Genomic DNA, 17,692 nt, shown 5'->3' on the forward strand with positions numbered 1-17,692 from the left:
TAAGGGCCTAGATCTGATAGATAGAGTGCCTGATGAACTATGGATGGAGGTTCGTGACATTGTACAGGACGCAGGGATCGACCATCCCCATCGAAAAGAAATGCAAACAAGCAAAATGGCTGTCTGGGGAGGCCTTACAAATAGCTGTGAAAAGAAGAGAAGAGAAAAGCAAAGGAGAAAAGGAAAGATATAAGCATCCGAATGCAGAGTTCCAAAGAATAGCAAGAAGAGATAAAAAAGCCTTCTTCAGCGATCAGTGCAAAGAAATAGAGGAAAAGAACAGAATGGGAAAGACTAGAGATCTCTTCAAGAAAATTAGAGATACCAAGGGAACATTTCATGCAAAGATGGGCTCGATAAAGGACAGAAATGGTCTGGACCTAACAGAAGCAGAAGATATTAAGAAGAGGTGGCAAGAATACACAGAAGAACTGTACAAAAAAGATCTTCATGACCCAGATAATCATGATGATGTGATCACTAATCTAGAGCCAGATATCTTGGAATGTGAAGTCAAGTGGGCCTTAGAAAGCATCACTACGAACAAAGCTAGTGGAGGTGATGGCATTCCAGTTGAGCTATTTCAAATCCTGAAAGATGATGCTGTGAAAGTGCTGCACTCAATATGCCAGCAAATTTGGAAAACTCAGCAGTGGCCATGGGACTGGAAAAGGTCAGTTTTCATTCCAATCCCAAAGAAAGGCAATTCCAAAGAATGCTCAAACTACCGCACAATTGCACTCATCTCACATGCTAGTAATGCTCAAAATTCTCCAAGCCAGGCTTCAGCAATACGTGAATCGTGAACTCCCTGACGTTCAAGCTGGTTTTAGAAAAGGCAGAGGAACCAGAGATCAAATTGCCAACATGCACTGGATCATGGAAAAAGCAAGAGAGTTCCAGAAAAATATCTATTTCTGCTTTATTGACTATGCCAAAGCCTTTGACTGTGTGGATCACAATAAACTGTGGAAAATTCTGAAAGAGATGGGAATACCAGACCACCTGACCTGCCTGTTGAGAAATCTGTATGCAGGTCAGGAAGCAACAGTTAGAACTGGACATGGAACAACAGACTGGTTCCAAATAGGAAAAGGAGTATGTCAAGGCTGTATATTGTCACCCTGCTTATTTAACTTATATGCAGAGTACATCATGAGAAACGTCAGACTGGAAGAAACACAAGCTGGAATCAAGATTGCTGGGAGAAATATCAATAACCTCAGATATGCAGATGACACCACCCTTATGGCAGAAAGTGAAGAGGAGCTAAAAAGCCTCTTGATGAAAGTGAAAGAGGAGAGTGAAAAAGTTGGCTTAAAGCTCAACATTGAGAAAACGAAGATCATGGCATCCGGTCCCATCACTTCATGGGAAATAGATGGGGAAACAGTGGAAACAGTGTCAGACTTTATATTTTGGGGCTCCAAAATCACTGCAGATGGTGACTGCAGCCATGAAATTAAAAGACACTTACTCCTTGGAAGAAAAGTTATGACCAACCTAGATAGCATATTCAAAAGCAGACATTACTTTGCCGACTAAAGTCCGTCTAGTCAAGGCTATGGTTTTTCCTGTGGTCATGTATGGATGTGAGAGTTGGACTGTGAAGAAGGCTGAGTGCCGAAGAATTGATGCTTTTGAACTGTGGTGTTGGAGAAGACTCTTGAGAGTCCCTTGGACTGCAAAGAGATCTATCCAGTCCATTCTGAAGGAGATCAACCCTGGGATTTCTTTGGAAGGAATGATGCTAAAGCTGAAGCTCCAGTACTTTGGCCACCCCATGAGCAGAGTTGACTCACTGGAAAAGACTCTGATGCTGGGAGGGATTGGGGGTAGGAGGAGAAGGGGACAACCCAGGATGAGATGGCTGGATGGCTGGATGGACATGAGTCTGAGTGAACTCCGGGAGATGGTAATGGACAGGGAGGCCTGGCGTGCTGGGATTCATGGGGTCGCAAAGAGTCGGACACGCCTGAGCGACTGAACTGAACTGATACAGTAATAAAGTTTAATACTAATGTTTTATTAGTATTATAAAATGTTTTTCCTTCCATCTTCAATATTAAAGTGGCAACACAAAAATTCACCAATTTTAGCAAGGTTTTCTTATTTTTATTTATTTATTTTTTTTGGATTTTAAATTTTTATTTTTACTTTATTTTACTTTACAATACTGTATTGGTTTTGCCATACATTGACATGAATCCACCACGGGTATACATGCGTTCCCAAACATGAACCCCCCCTCCCACCTCCCTCCCCATAACATCTCCCTGGGTCATCCCCGTGCACCAGCCCCAAGCAGCCTGTATCCTGCATCGGACATAGACTGGCGATTCGTTTCTTACATGATAGTATACATGTTTCAATGCCATTCTCCCAAATCATCCCACCCTCTCCCTCTCCCTCAGAGTCCAAAAGTCCGCTCTACACATCTGTGTCTCTTTTAGCAAGGTTTTTTTAATGCACACTGATACAACAGCTGTCAGAATGTAATCTAACAAAACTGCTTTGAATGAAGTTAGACAGCTAAGCGCTACTAGAACCATCTTACAGAAAAAGGAACGTTTTGGCCAACCCAATATCCAGATATAGTGATTAATTTGAAAGCTAAGCTTGCATTTAGGTGCTGTTCACAGACATATGTACCTTCTAGAACAGATATCTTATGATTATCCATTGTTCTTACATCAGGCTTGTTGTATTCTCCTCTTCCCTCCCAGAATCCAGCTACATGCTGTGCATGGCTGCTTCCTTATGTCAATAAAATTTGGCAGTAAATTTCATAAAATGTCAGCAGCCCATTCACTAGATCCCCTCTGTACCCAGAGATGCTTCAACTCGGGGCTGAGGGCAGGGAATGCTCCTCACCCCCACCTGCTGTTATTATTAAGCCCTGTGGCTCCATAGTCATTGTCCTGCCCACCTGTGCATGTGGAGTGAGTGCAGCTGGGCTGACAAGTTGGCCTATAGGTGAGCAAGCTATACCTCCAGCCTTGCAGAAGTGTGTTCACCTAAAGCACAAAGACTCTTAAGGAAAAAAAAACTTTGACAGAGCGTTGTTGTTTTTCCCACAGCAAGTTCTAATGGATCTACAATGGACCAAGTGAGCAAGAAGTCATGGACGCACTGGGCAGATCCCTTATTGTTCTTGCAAAAGGGTGTTGGCAGTATTTATACTGACCATCCATGGTGTCCCTGAGGACACTGTGTTAGATGCTGAAGCGAGTGACTTTGAAAAGGGAAGATAAGGACGAGAAAGGCTCTAGCATTACAGTATCCCCAGTCAGGCTGGTTCGTGAGGCAAGGCAAGCCGAGGACTGATAGCTGGGAGCTCTCACCTGACACACTGTCCTTTTCTCCTAGAATGGGACCTCGGCGCTCCACGCGGCGGTGCTCAGCGGGAATATTAAGACAGTTGCCCTGCTCCTGGAAGCAGGAGCAGACCCAGCCCTGAGAAACAAGGTACCATCTTAGTCATCTTTTCCCTCCACTGGGGGCCTATGAAAGAGAGAAGACCACATTTGCTGAAGCCAAGACAGCATCTCTCTGGCTCCAGTCACTAACTTTATCCTTGGGCATAGTGGTTGGTTTAGTCACCAAATCATGTTTGACTCTTGCGACCCCATGAACTGTAGCCCGCCAGGCCCCTCTGTCTATGGGATTCTCCAGGCAAGAATATTGGAGTGGGTTGTCATTTCCTCCTCCAGAGGATCTTCTCGACCCAGGGATAGAACCCAGGTCTTCTGCATTGCAGGCAAATTCTTTACTGACTGAACTACCAGGGAATTCTCTTGGGCATAGTAAGAACATAAAATGTTCTCATTATAGGTTATGAGTGAGCAGTATATTTGAACCCAGCATGCATGTGTGTTAAGTCACTTCAGTCGTGTCCAACTCTGTGTGACCCCATGACTGTAGCCTGCCAGGCTCCTCTGTTTGTGGAATTCTCCAGGCAAAAATATTAGAGTGGGCTGCCATGCCCTCCTCCAGGGGATCTTTCCAACTCAGGGATCGAACCCAGGTTTCCCTCACTGCAGGCAGATTCTTTACCATCTGAGCCACAAAGGGAAGCCCTTTGAACCCAGAGGTTCAAAATCCCTATATCATCAGTGATTTTTAGGTAACAGTGGGGCAGGAGGTAGGGGGCAGTGGTTGGGGGGAGCAAGGTTGTAAGTGTTCTATCATCAGAGAAGTGTCCTGAAAATGTCAAAATTCTTGTAGTTTAATAACCATCCTCTCTGAGTTGGATACTCATATCTTGAGAATTGCCTGTGCTCTATTTGGTTACGGCAAGGGGAAAAATGTTGCTTTTATATTGTTAACAGAACTCTGACCACAGCTGTAAAACCAACCCCAATTTTTTTTATTGAAGTATAGTTGAGCAAAATCAACCCATATTTTTATAGCCCCCAAATAATTTTAGTTTTCTATTAAGTCAAACTTGGAGGTAGGAGGATGCACAGTAACCACAGGGCGGGAAAAAAAAGGTTAGCATTGCATCCCCTCCTCCTCAACAGCTGCCTAAGCAGTCAGAGATAGAGACTGAGGGCAGAAGGGTAGCCTGGGAAAGGTCTGGAGAAAACAACTAAACGACTGACTTTTGAAGCAGGAAGTAGGATGGGTGCTTATTAACAGGGGAGGATATGAAAGCAGTTTCCACTCTATACTTACATACTGCTTGAATTTAATAAGCATCTGCTGCTGTGTTGTGTGTTAGCTGCTCAGTTGGGTCCGACTCTTTGCGACCCTCTGGTCTGTAGTCCGCCAGGCTCCTCTGTCCATGGAATTCTCCAGGCAAGAATACTGGAGTGGATTGCCATTTCCTCCTCCAGGGGATCTTCCCAACCCAGGGATTGAACCCAGGTCTCCACATTACAGGCAGATTCTTTACTGTTTGAGCCACCAGGGAAGCCCATTACTGCGTTGGATTTTATTAACAATAAAACCAAAACCATGTAACATTCCATGGTGTTTTTAAAAGAAACCATTTTGAAGTGCAGTTAAACAATGTGCCAAGAGCCTCTTTTTTCTCATTCCACTTAGTAGATGGAATTACTGTTTCCCCTGTTCCTGTCATTGAAGTGCTTGAAGACAATGTTGCTGCTTATCTCTTCCTGAAATGCATGGATTTGTTTTCCATTAGCGGACTTGATGGTATCATGAGTCCGCAAAACCACAACTGCTGTCTTATCTTTGCATCTTAGACACGGACATCCTAAGATGTCTTCATGGCTAAGCCATCCTGTATTGAGTTAAATCAAGGGGGAAGCTTTAGTATCTTTATATAGAAACCAAGATGCAATTCTTCCTGTGTCTCCTGGAATCTCATCAATAATGGTTATGGGGAATTTCCAGTAACCAAAATGCTGGACTTTGGACCCTTCCTAAAGCTGTAAGCCAGACGGCCTGGAAAAGCCAGGCTCTTTAGAGGCAGCTTCAGGAGCAAGAGTGTTGGGATTCTAGCAGCCACTCAGGACTCTTGAGGATGTATCCTTGACCTTCATTCATTCATCCAACAAACACTTAGTAGTGCCTGCTAGATATGCTAGTGGTAAAGAACCCGTCTGCCAATGCAGGAGACGTTAGAGAAGCGGATTTGATCCCTAGGTCAGGAAGATCCCCTGGAGGAGGGCATGGTAACCCAGTCCAGTATTCTTGCCTGGAGAATCCCAGAACAGAGCCTGCTGGGCTGCAGTCCATGGGGTCGCAGAGTACAACGCGACTGAAGCGACTTAGCACGCACAGATAGCATGCAGTGTCCTGTGAACCTTATCAATGGAGAGATATTGGTGGGAAAGATTCACATAGTGTCTGACTTCATAGGGCTCACAGTTTACTGGGGAATAAGGATAATCAAGCAATTGCAAAAAAAAAAATTGCAGTACAGAGTGACAAGGGCAGTCAGCAGGAAGTAAAGAAGGCTACTGAAGCCTTCCCTGGGCTTCTCAGCTAGTACAGAAGCACCCGTTTGCTCTCTAGGCTCCAGGACTTCTGCCCTGAGACAGATGCCCAAGGAGAGGGTGACCGTGGCTCCAGTAGCCTCCTCCCCCCACACCGTGGCCTTGTCCGTGGGTGCTGGCATCCTGTGTTCCTGGTAGCCCACCTGGGGACTCAGCACACATCTTCTCCCAAGAGCAGTGGGGGCAGAGTGATGTGATGCTGTGGGTCGTGAATATGGACCTGTGGTCCTGTACTGTCATGAATAAGATGGACGTTAGGGGCTACCTGGGTGCTAGCCATCGTAGAAGTTGGCACAACCTCAGCAACCTGGGGATTCAGTGGGGACCCACTGGGGGAGAGGAGGAATGAGACCAGGTTTTTAAGCCTATATGGATGACACACAGAACAGTCATGCGATTAGCCAAAACTTTGCGAGTATAAAGCTTATTTTAATGGTAAAGGATACAGACATTGATGGAGACGGACACATACATTACTACTCAACAAGCTTATTAACAGAGGTACAGCTTCTTAGATCTGTTCCTCTTCCTGACTGTGGAGGACCCCCCTGGCTACCTGCCTGCCTGTCAATCAAGGACCAACAATTGATGCCAAACAGTTAGTTCTTCTGAGGGTTACTCCAAGACTGGATGGCGCGCAGGTCCATTCTCTGTGAGCATTTTTCTCAGGCCCGAGCATTAAGCTCATACACTGTCTGCTCCTGCAGGAACTAAGCTAATAGTAGAATTGATCCCACAGTGGGGCCTCTGGCCTCACAGAGACTCCCATCTGTCAGTCCGGCACCAGTGTCAATGGTCCTGTGGGTGGGCAGGAGTGCAGCTGCAGGACGAGGTGCACAGCAGGACCACGGTGGCAAATTCATCATTCCCAGCAGATGGGGTCAGGGAGCAGGATCCAGTCTGGAAAGTGGGGACTGCAGGAACTTCACCTGACATCCAGGTTTCAGATGAAGCAGCTGGGGCTCCAGGTTTAACTGCAGGGGAAAATAACTACCTCTGAGTTCTCTCCCCAGTTTGAGTGCGTTTCTGCGCTTGAATTGCCTCCCCTGAATTCCCAAGAACATCCTTTTATTCATCTGTAGCAACTGTTCTCAAAGTGTGGTCCATGGACAGTTGGGGTATCCTCCAAACCCTAGGTAGAACCTTAAAGGTTCTAATAGGTCAAAACAATATTCTTGATAATACAGAGATGGACTTTCCTGGTGGTCCAGTGTTAAGACTCCATGTTTCCACTTCAGGAGGCATGGGCTCGATCCCTGGTCAGGGAAGTTTCTAAAAATTAAAATAAATAATAAAAGTAGAGAGGCACTATTTGCCCTTTTCCCTGTGCTGCCATTTGCTGGGCTTCCCAGGTGGCGCTAGTGGTAAAAAAAAAACAAACAAAAAAACTGCCTGCCGATGCAGGTTAGATGTAAGAGACACCAGTTCCATCTCTGGGTCAGGAAGATCCCCTGAAGAAGGGCATGGCAACCCACACCAGTATTCTTGCCTGGAGAATCCCATGGACAGGGGAGCCTGGAGGGCTACAGTCCATGGGGTCACACAGAGCTGGACATGACTCAGTTTAGCACACACAGCCATTTGCTGTAATGGTGCAAAGACAATGGTGGAAGAAATCATTGGTACCTTAGTACACATCAAAGCAGAGTTACAAACTGTGGCTGAAAATAATTTTGCAAACCTCTGTAAGTTATTTTACATGTTGTAAGTTATTTTATAAAAATTCCAGTTTTATTGGTTGCCGGGCTCCAGCCCCGGTGGATCCAGGGTAATTCGAAGGTGGGGATGGAGTCAGTGTCCTGGAAAAAACTTATTTGATTACAGATATAGAGGGAGATTAGAAACAGATAGTGTAGTAGGACCAGATGAGAATTCAGCCAGGAAAACGGGGAGCGAGAAAGAAACGACACGGGAGAATCAGTCTTTCCAGAAACTGATCCGATTTCTTTATTTTTCAGGTTTGTTTATATACCTTTTTGTTATACATAGAGTATACGGGTCAGAGTCACGCGGGGGTCAGCAGACCTGACCCTTGTCACAGTCAGGTGCTTCATATAAAATTATACAAAGGTCTTATGAGTTTCATCATCTTCTGGCCATGAGGTCTGCTGACATTTTATGGCCCTTTTTGATACCGGTCAGTTAACCAGAAAACTTATTTTTCCAGGGGTGATTTTTTCTTAAATCAGGCGCCACCCTCCAAATAAAGTTGCATTCCTATAGGGTGAGGGTGTAGTGAGTTACAATCAAGAAAGGAATTTACTTAACCTAAGGTTTAACATGAAAGGTTAATACTTATTTCTCTTATATGCTAGTTATATTCATTATAAGGGCAGGAATATGTAGATTTAGCAGCAAATATTGGCTCAACAAATGTAAACCCTTCACCAAGGGAGGCTGTAAACAATCACATGCGGCCGGAGGAGCCTGATCAGGCAGGCCAGAGAACCTTCAGAGTTCGTAAGTTGAAACACTCTTGTCACGCCCAGGAATTTTTATTAACTGGAGCTGCAAGTTAACTCCTTCTCTGAGAGAAATGGTTATGGGGGAGAGCTCCCCGTAAAGTACTCTGGTTTTGGGGTAGATGCTCGGGAACAGGGGGTTTCCTGAGGCTTGATCACGCCTTTGCGTATGCCAAGCTTCCTTCCTCATGACCTTTGCCATGGGCAGAGTTCCTCATGCTGGCTCCCAACAATTGGTATTTTCTAAGTGACCAGTACGGGATGTTACAAATCAAACATAGGTTTTTTAAAAAAAATCCACTTGCGGATAGATAGACCTATGGATTTTAATGTATCAGAGTAGAAAAATTCATTGATGTGGTTCCAGATTGCACACAGCAATTAATCTTTAAGAAACAGCCACTTGTCCTGTATTGTTGAAGCATCAAAGAAAAATATCTACTATGATCCAAAAAGGCTGTTAAAATGTTTCTCTCTTTTCCAACTACCTGTCTGTATGAAGCTAAATTTTTTCCATATACTTCAGCCAAAACAAAATATCACAGTAGATTGGATGCAGAAGCAGATATGAGAATCTAATTGTCTTCTTTTAAGCTACATAGTAACAAAATATGCAAAACTGTTAACCGTGCTACGCTTCTAACTTTTTTGTTTTTGAAAATTTAGTTCTTCTTCAATGTATTATTTATGTTAACCTTAATAGGCTTATTATTTTCAATGAATTAATAAATATACTTAATTTTTTTCAGTTTTCACTTTTAATAAGTTAAAAACAAAAGCTCTTTAGAGTCCTCAGTAATTTTCAAAAGAGTGTACAAAAGTCCTGAGACTGGAAAGTTTGGGAACCATTGTCCTGTCATGTCTGTTTCTTGGACTAGAGACTCGCTCACAGAATAAATGCGTAAAGAATGCGTTTCAGCAGCACTGTGAAAAGAGAGGACATGGAGTGAGGCTGGATCAGACAGGGCATGGGGGACACTGAAGCTGCTCTTTCCCGTGTGTCTTACATTCTGGCTATTTCCTGACTCTGCCTTCTCATCTAACAATGTATCTCCCCCCGCAACTACCGAAGCCCACATGCCCAGCGCCCATGCCCAGCGCCCATGCTCTGCGACAAGAGAAGCCACTGGAGTGAGAAGCCCCCCCTGCCGCAACTAGAGAGTAGCCTGTGCTTGCTGCAAGGAAAGCCCCCCGCGCAGCAACGAAGACCGAGTGCAGCCAAAAATAGTACATAAATCTTAAAAAAATTAAAAAATAAAATATGATACGAATGAACTTACTAAAAAACAGAAACAGGCTCACAGATATAGAAAAGAAACTTCTGGGTACCAAAGAGGGAAGTGGGGGAGGAATCAATAAGTTAGGGGTTAGCAGATACGAACTACTAAATATAAAATAGATAAACAGTAAGATCCTACTGTATAGCACAGGGCACTATATTCAGTATCTTATAATAAACCATAATGGAAAAGAATATGTAAAAGAACACACACACACACACATACATATACATGCACACACATACACATACACACACATATCTGTATATATACCCGTACATGTCTGAATCACTCTACACCTGAAACTAACACAATGTAAATAAACTCTACTCCAAAAATTTTTTTTAAAAGAAAGAAAAAGTACTAACAATGAGGTAAGAAAGTAACTGGTGATATGTACATTTAAGTATATTTTTAAAAAACCTTGATACAAAAGACTAAGTCCAGTGGGATTTTTAGTCAGTGGAGGAGCAGGTCTGGATGAGGGACCCCTCTTCAGAGCCCCTAAAACCACACCAACGGTGGTTGAGAATTCACTCATGCCTCTTTTATTTTCTTTTAGGCCAATGAACTTCCAGCAGAACTAACCAAAAATGAACATATACTGCGTCTCCTCCGAAGTAAAGAAGGACACAGGAAGAGCTAACTCAGTCCCATATTTGATTGAAAGATAGAAACCTTAATCATACTGTCCAAAAAGAAATTGCTTTTCAAATAGTGTTGGAAATTCCTGTAAGAAAGAAAATGCCCAGAACGCCCACCCGGGGTCCCTGACCAAGAAGAGCCGTGTGGTCTGTGTCCTGAGTGGAGAGCAGAGCCGCTCAGGGACCCTTCCCATGCAGTGGACTTCTCGCTCTGGCCTCTAGCCCCACTCCAGGGGGCCTGGCACGTTCATTTGGGGATTCCACAGAAACTCGTTTGAAACTACGTCGACTTGGGTCCCTCAGTTAAACTCTAAGATAGAGTTAAACCCTCTTAGAAACAGAAACAGGAAACAGGAAGCTTTGTTCCTTTAAAAAGACTGAAAGTCTGACCTTCAGTCAATTGATGCTCTTTTGCTTTTGTGTTAAATATATGTGAGCTCAAAGATCCGGTTCTATCGTATTTTACATGTATGTGTATGTCATTCCAGTATAAAATGTTCTCATCCACCCAAGGGTCCTGGCCATGGTTATTGTGATTCAGTAATGGGTGAAGTTACATGATTAAAAAGCCACTTCTGACCTTCCAGCACGTGCTTTCCAAAGATGGACTATGGAACTATAAAAAAAGACAAATTGTTCATTTAGTCCTCATCTTATTCCTCATGTGTAAAAGTCATTTTTACCTGGAGTCAGTGTTGTTGGTATGGTAGGATACAAGCGACAAATTTGGAAATTCAGAAAATCACAAGCCACAAGAAATGCAGGCTTGTCTCTTTGAGCCGCCACTCTGGGTCTATTGCTGGGAATCTACTTCCTGCGCCGTAACTAAGTAGACTTGATGTGCTGTGGAATCATGAGTTTCCAACACCACATTGCTTGATACGATGACTTTGGAGTCCTTGGCTATAATGTGCTCTATGTAAGTACACTGTGTTGCTGTTACTATTGAAGGAGTATAAATAATAAAAGACTGTTACTAGTATTTAATAAGTGTTCATCTGTGCATGTTCTTGACCTGACTGATTCCAAGAAAGAAACCTAGGTTTTATTCCTTTGAGGGGGGTCAGAATTTATATTCACTGCAGTTTTTAATCAGTGGTGTCTAAACGCCTCAGTCAGTGCCTAATTGCACACACAAAAATTAAATCTTTCTGTAACCTACCATAATAAACACTGCTGGCATTTTGATTATTTAAACACATCTTTAGTTTTCTTGTTCATGTCTGCTCTGGTTTCCAGACAGTGTTCCATGTGAAAACACATTGAAATGGAGGGAAATGTTTTAAACCTGATATATATACATATATATTTATAAATTTAATCAACTTGCAGTAACCTTTAAGTCAGTAAATGATGAGTTAATAATTTTGACATTAGAAGAGATTTTCTTAAAGTTTATTATGATCAATAAAACCGTCATCAAAAAATCAGCTTATTTTAATCCATATAACAACAAAGCCAGTAATGAGCAAGCCACAGAGCCCCCAAAGATGCCTACAACCTAACCAGCCAAGCAAGGAGCCTGCAATCTAATTTCGTGATAAAAAATTAGAAAGCTCTGTCTGTATTGCTAAAACATCCAGATATAAATATCTTAACAGTTAAAAAGCAGTGCCAGTTTCCTCACTGGCTTTCTTTTATTCAGCAAAGTTGTACAAATACATCTTTCATGGGAACTTCATAAAGCAAAATGGCTGTCTGGGGAGGCCTTACAAATAGCTGTGAAAAGAAGAGAAGAAGAAAAGGAAAGATATAAGCATCTGAATGCAGAGTTCCAAAGTATAGCAAGGAGAGATAAGAAAGCCTTCCTCAGCGATCAATGCAAAGAAATAGAGGAAAAGAACAGAATGGGAAAGACTAGAGATCTCTTCAAGAAAATGAGAGATACCAAGGGAACATTTCATGCAAAGATGGGCTCGATAAAGGACAGAAATGGTCTGGACCTAACAGAAGCAGAAGATATTAAGAAGAGGTGGCAAGAATACACATAACTGTACAAAAAAGATCACAACCCAGATAATCATGATGGTGTGATTACTCACCTAGGGCCAGACATCCTGGAATGTGAAGTCAAACAGGCCTTAGAAAGCCTCACTACGAACAAAGCTAGTGGAGGTGATGGCATTCCAGTTGAGCTGTTTCAAATCCTGAAAGATGATGCTGTGAAAGTGCTGCACTCAATATGCCTACACATTTGGAAAACTCAGCAGTGGCCATGGGACTGGAAAAGGTCAGTTTTCATTCCAATTCCAAAGAAAGGCAATGCCAAAGAATGCTCAAACTACCGCACAATTGCACTCATCTCACATTCTAGACAAGTAATGCTCAAAATTCTCCAAGCCAAGCTTCAGCAATATGTGTACCATGAACTTCCAGATGTTCAAGCTGGTTTTAGAAAAGGCAGAGGAACCAGAGATCAAATTGCCAACATCCGCTGGATCATGGAAAAAGCAAGAGAGTTCCAGAAAAACATCTACTTCTCTTTATTGACTATGCCAAGGCCTTTGACTGTGTGGATCACAATAAACTGGAAAATTCTGAAAGAGATGGAAATACCAGACCACCTGACCTGCCTCTTGAGAAATCTGTATGCAGGTCAGGAAGCAACAGTTAGAACTGGACATGGAACAACAGACTGGTACCAAATAGGAAAAGGAGTACGTCAAGGCTGTATATTGTCACCCTGCTTATTTAACTTCAATGCAGAGTACATCATGAGAAACGCTGGGCTGGAAGAAACACAAGCTGGAATCAAGATTGCCGGGAGAAATATCAATAACCTCAGATAGACAGATGATACCACCCTTATGACAGAAAGTGAAGAGGAACTAAAAAGCCTCTTGATGAAAGTGAAAGAGGAGAATGAAAAAGTTGGCTTAAAGCTCAACATTCAGAAAACTAGAATCATGGCATCTAGTTCCATCGCTTCATGGGAAATAGATGGGGAAAAAGTGTCAGACTTTATTTTTTGGGGCTCCAAAATCACTGCAGATGGTGACTGCAGCCATGAAATTAAAAGACGCTTACTCCTTGGAAGAAAAGTTATGACCAACCTAGATAGTATATTCAAAAGCAGAGACATTACTTGGCCAACAAAGGTCCGTCTAGTTAAGGCTATGGTTTTTCCTTTGGTCATGTATGGATGTGAGAGTTGGACTGTGAAGAAGGCTGAGTGCCGAAGAATTGATGCTTTTGAACTGTGGTGTTAGAGAAGACTCTTGAGAGTCCCTTGGACTGCAAGGAGATCCAACCAGTCCATTCTAAAGGAGATCAGTCCTGAGTGTTCATTGGAAGGACTGATGCTAAAGCTGAAACTCCAGTACTTTGGCCACCTCATGTGAAGAGTTGACTCATTGGAAAAGACTCTGATGCTGTAAGGGATTGGTGGCAGGAGAAGAAGGGGATGACCAAGGATGAGATGGCTGGATGGCATCACCAGCTCGATGGACGTGAGTTTGAGTGAACTCCAGGAGTTGGTGATGGATAGCGAGGCCTGGCGTGCTGCAATTCATGGGGTCTCAAAGAGTTGGACACCACTGAGCGACTGAACTGAACTGAACTGAGCTAGCTTTTACAGATTGGGTAATTTCACAGGCTAATGAGTGGGAGGATTATTTCATCTTTGGGGGGAAGGAGTGGGGATTTCTAGGAAGTGGGATACTGGTCACTTTTTGGCCTTTTACGGTCAGCTTAGAGAACCATGGTGTCTGAGGGTGTGTCATTTAGCATGCTGATGAATTACAGTGAACATATACTGAGGTTCAGCGTCTACTGAAAGTTGAATCTTCTGCTATCTTGAACCTAATTGGTTCTAACCAGTTTTTGTTGTATCCTCAACAACTGTCGCTCTTTTAAATGTTATGCCCTGCCCTCTTCCTTCCTGTTTCACAACCACACTAAAGCTATGTCTCATCGTTACCCCACACTGGGGTGCCTACTCAGAAGAAAAGAGCACCCCCAAATGCCAGGCTACTTAGAATCTTATGGAAATGCCTGTATCTTGGGGTGGGCCTCCACTACAGATTGTAGGGGAGAGAAGCTGAGGTCCTAATTTCATAATAAAGTGGTTTTGGTGCTGTAACTGGCTGAGCCTCACAAGTAGTGACCAGATGGAGTCTACAGACTATCAGTACTAACAAGAAAAACATCGCTAATGTTTGTTAAAGGATTGTAATGTCCTCAGCACTTTAGGTAGATAATCTCATGAAAAGTGAAAGTCACTCAGTCATGTCCGACTCTTTGCAACCCCATGGACTATACAGTCCATGGAATTCTCCAGGTCCGAATACTGGAGTGGGTAGCCTTTCCCTTCTCCAGGTGATCTTCCCAACCCAGGGATTGAATCCAGGTCTTCCACATTGCAGGCAGATTCTTTACCAGCTGAGCCACCAGGGAAGCCCAAGAACACTGGAGTGGATATCTTATCCCTTCTCCAGGGGATCTTCCCAACCCAGGAATCAAACCGGGGTCTCCTGCATTGCAGGTGGATTCTTTTCCAACTGAGCTATGAGGGAAGCCCAATCTCATGAAGCTTATATGTATTTCCTTGTTTACCCCTGGCACCAACCCTGTGGAATAGGCACTATTATCATCCTCATCTTGCAACTGAGGAAACAGGCTTTTTTAAAGAAGATTTACTTATTTATTTTATTTTTTATTGCACTGGGTGTTTGTTGCTGCATGGGCTTTCTCTAACTGCGGTGAGCAGGGACTACTCTATTTGCAGTACGCGGGCTTCTCGTTGTGGTGGCTTCTCTTGTTTTGGAGCACAGGCTCCACCTGCACGGGCTCAGTATTTGTGGTACTCGGGCTTAGTTGTCCTGCAGCACGTGGGATCTTCCAGGACCTGGGACTGAACTTTGTTTTGCCGGAAGTTTTCACTTTCCCCAATTAATGTTTTGCCAAAAATTTTCACTTTTGTCTCAGGTTCAAAGGATTTGTTAAGAAAATAAGCCACTCATTGTATACAAATGAATACTATCAATAGAAGACTCTTGAGAGTCCCTTGAATAGCATGGAGATCAAACCAGTCAACCCTAAAGGAAATCAACCCTGAATATTCATCAGAAGGACTGATGCTGAAGCTGAAATTCCAGTACTTTGGCCACCTGATGTGAAGAGCTGACTCACTGAAAGAGACCCTGACGCTGGGAAAGATTGAAGGCAGGAGGAGAAGGGGATGACAGAGGATGAGATGGTTGGATGGCATCACCAACTCGATGGACATGACTTTGAGTGAACTCTGGGAGTTGGTGAAGGACAGGGAGGCCTCGTGACCTGCAGTATATGGGGCTGCAAAGAGTCAGACATGACTGAGTGACTGAACTGAACTGAGTCAGTGAGTCAGTAGTAAGTGTTAGTCACTCGGTCATGCCTGAGTCTTTGTGACCCTATGGACTGCAGTCCACCAAGCTCCTCTGTCCATGAGATTTTCCAGGCAAGGATACTGGAATGGGTTGCCATTTCCTTCTCCAGAACTGAAGTGAAATGAATATTTATTAGAGAATTATCTAGCTTACTCTCAATATACTAACATTAAAAGACAAGAGAAATTGAAACAGCAGAGGAAATATCACCAAATTGGATTTTGACTAACATTCAGACTCAAACAGTGTTGAGAAGTCCTGTGTCACAGCCCATCTGGAGACCTAACTGGGAAAATGTTAGGTAGTTAGAATAGGAAACAGGAGTCCAAAATGGGCGGTGGCTAAAAGACAAGGAAGGGAAAGGCCCGCAAATATAGAACAAAGGAAGGTCTGAGGACCTGAGTGAGGACCTCAGGTAGAACAAACAGCATTCCTGGCTAGCCCAGTTTACACAGGGCGGGCCCAGGGGGAGGAAGAAACATATACAAAGAGGAGCCAAAGGGCTCTCTCTCTCTCTCTCCTGTGCTCTGGCGTGCTCCTCCACTGTCTTCTCTTCGCATCTTTGGGTTGGCATGCCCTCACGCTTCGAGGATGGGTTCTCCTGCTATCTTCTAAATAAAATAGAGCTGTAACACTGATTTGTCTAAGAGCTATAACACGGTTTGTCCAAGACCCAAGAGCCGTGATACACCAAGGGCTTAAATGTCCGTCGCTCCAAATCTTTGTTGTGATGAGACAAAACCGAGGCGCATACACTCGCCTGACAGGAAAGATCCCAGGCATCACTTCCGCTCTGTGGGTGAGACCTCAAAGATTACAGTTCACGGTCCCCGTTTATAACCCCAGGACGCAAACTGATGCCATTATCAACCTGTGAGCAAACTCCAGCTCTGATTTCATGCTAATGCATAAAACTTAGAATGTTGTTAAGCCTGGGGCTTGGTTAGCCAGCCCCCCTCCAGGGACTCAACATCTTAGGATTCCTCCCCTATCTTATCTTTGGTGCTACTAGTTTTACAGTCACAGCAGGCAGCCACTCGTAGTCAGGACAGTCTCCAGGCAGGTTAGAAGCAAGATCAGAGGCCTGCTGTGCTTTGTCTCTGAAGCCTGAACAAGACTACTTAATATCCCTAACAAACCCATGTCCCTGGATTGGCTAGCAGATCCCTAACCACTAGACTACCAGGGAAACCCAGGAAACAGGCTTTGAGAGTGCTTTAACACAGCAACAACATGCCCCAAATGGAGTCACTTGCCCCCAGAAAACAAACCTGGTTTGCTTTAAGATTCAATTTCAATTTCAGCTACTCTCAGGAGTATGAACTTTAACCAGTCAATCTGGAATGACCACATCAGCTCCTGTGAGATCAATTGCATGACACATTGAAAGATTCCCCACCCTTCTTCCAAAGAAAGGTGACTTTGCCTGAATATGGTAAACTTTTTTCTTTTTTATGACTTCCTTGTCCCACCCCCTTTCTATCTATGAAAGCCTTCCATTCTATACAGCTCCTAAAGCTTCTGCCTACTTGTTAGGTGGAATGTTGCCCATTTCATGAATCCTTTATTACTATTATTTTGGCTGCACCGTGGTAACTGAAGTATCTTCATTCCCTGACCAGGGATCGCACCCATGCTCCTTGCAGTGGAAAGACAGAGTCCTAACCGATGGACTGCCAGCGAATTCCCATGAATCCCTGAATACGGCCAATTAGGTCTTCAAATTTACTCAGTTCAAATTTTTTTTTAACAAGAAATAACCTCCCTCATGTCCTCAGCTTACTGCTGTCCCCAATCTTTGGGTTTTACTTTTATAGTGGGGGAAGCAGGGAGATTGATGCCCAGATGGAGTCATGCTTGTAACATCTAGGCAGTGAAGGTGGAGAATATGGGGCACTTTTTTATGTTTAATATTTAGAGGTAGAGCTAATGATAACTAGGTGATTAACTGAACAGAGAGAGTGAGGAAAAGAA

General features: G+C 43.6%; 1 protein-coding gene across 8 annotated transcripts in view; it reads left to right on the forward strand.

Moving 5' to 3' along the window:
* ANKRD29 (ankyrin repeat domain 29) overlaps positions 1-11,339 on the forward strand; it is a 53,687-nt gene extending 42,348 nt beyond the window's left edge. For all 8 annotated transcript variants that reach the window (XM_069569308.1, XM_069569312.1, XM_069569309.1 and 5 more), the window contains 2 exons: positions 3,370-3,468; positions 10,271-11,339. In XM_069569308.1, the coding sequence (XP_069425409.1) occupies positions 3,370-3,468; positions 10,271-10,354 (183 nt within the window). In that variant the 3' untranslated portion in view covers positions 10,355-11,339. The remainder of the gene's footprint in view (positions 1-3,369; positions 3,469-10,270) is intronic.
* The last annotated feature ends 6,353 nt before the right edge of the window (positions 11,340-17,692 follow it).

This window comes from Ovis canadensis, chromosome 23 (genome assembly GCF_042477335.2).
Source record: "Ovis canadensis isolate MfBH-ARS-UI-01 breed Bighorn chromosome 23, ARS-UI_OviCan_v2, whole genome shotgun sequence".
In the NCBI taxonomy this organism is placed as follows: Eukaryota; Metazoa; Chordata; class Mammalia; order Artiodactyla; family Bovidae; genus Ovis; species Ovis canadensis.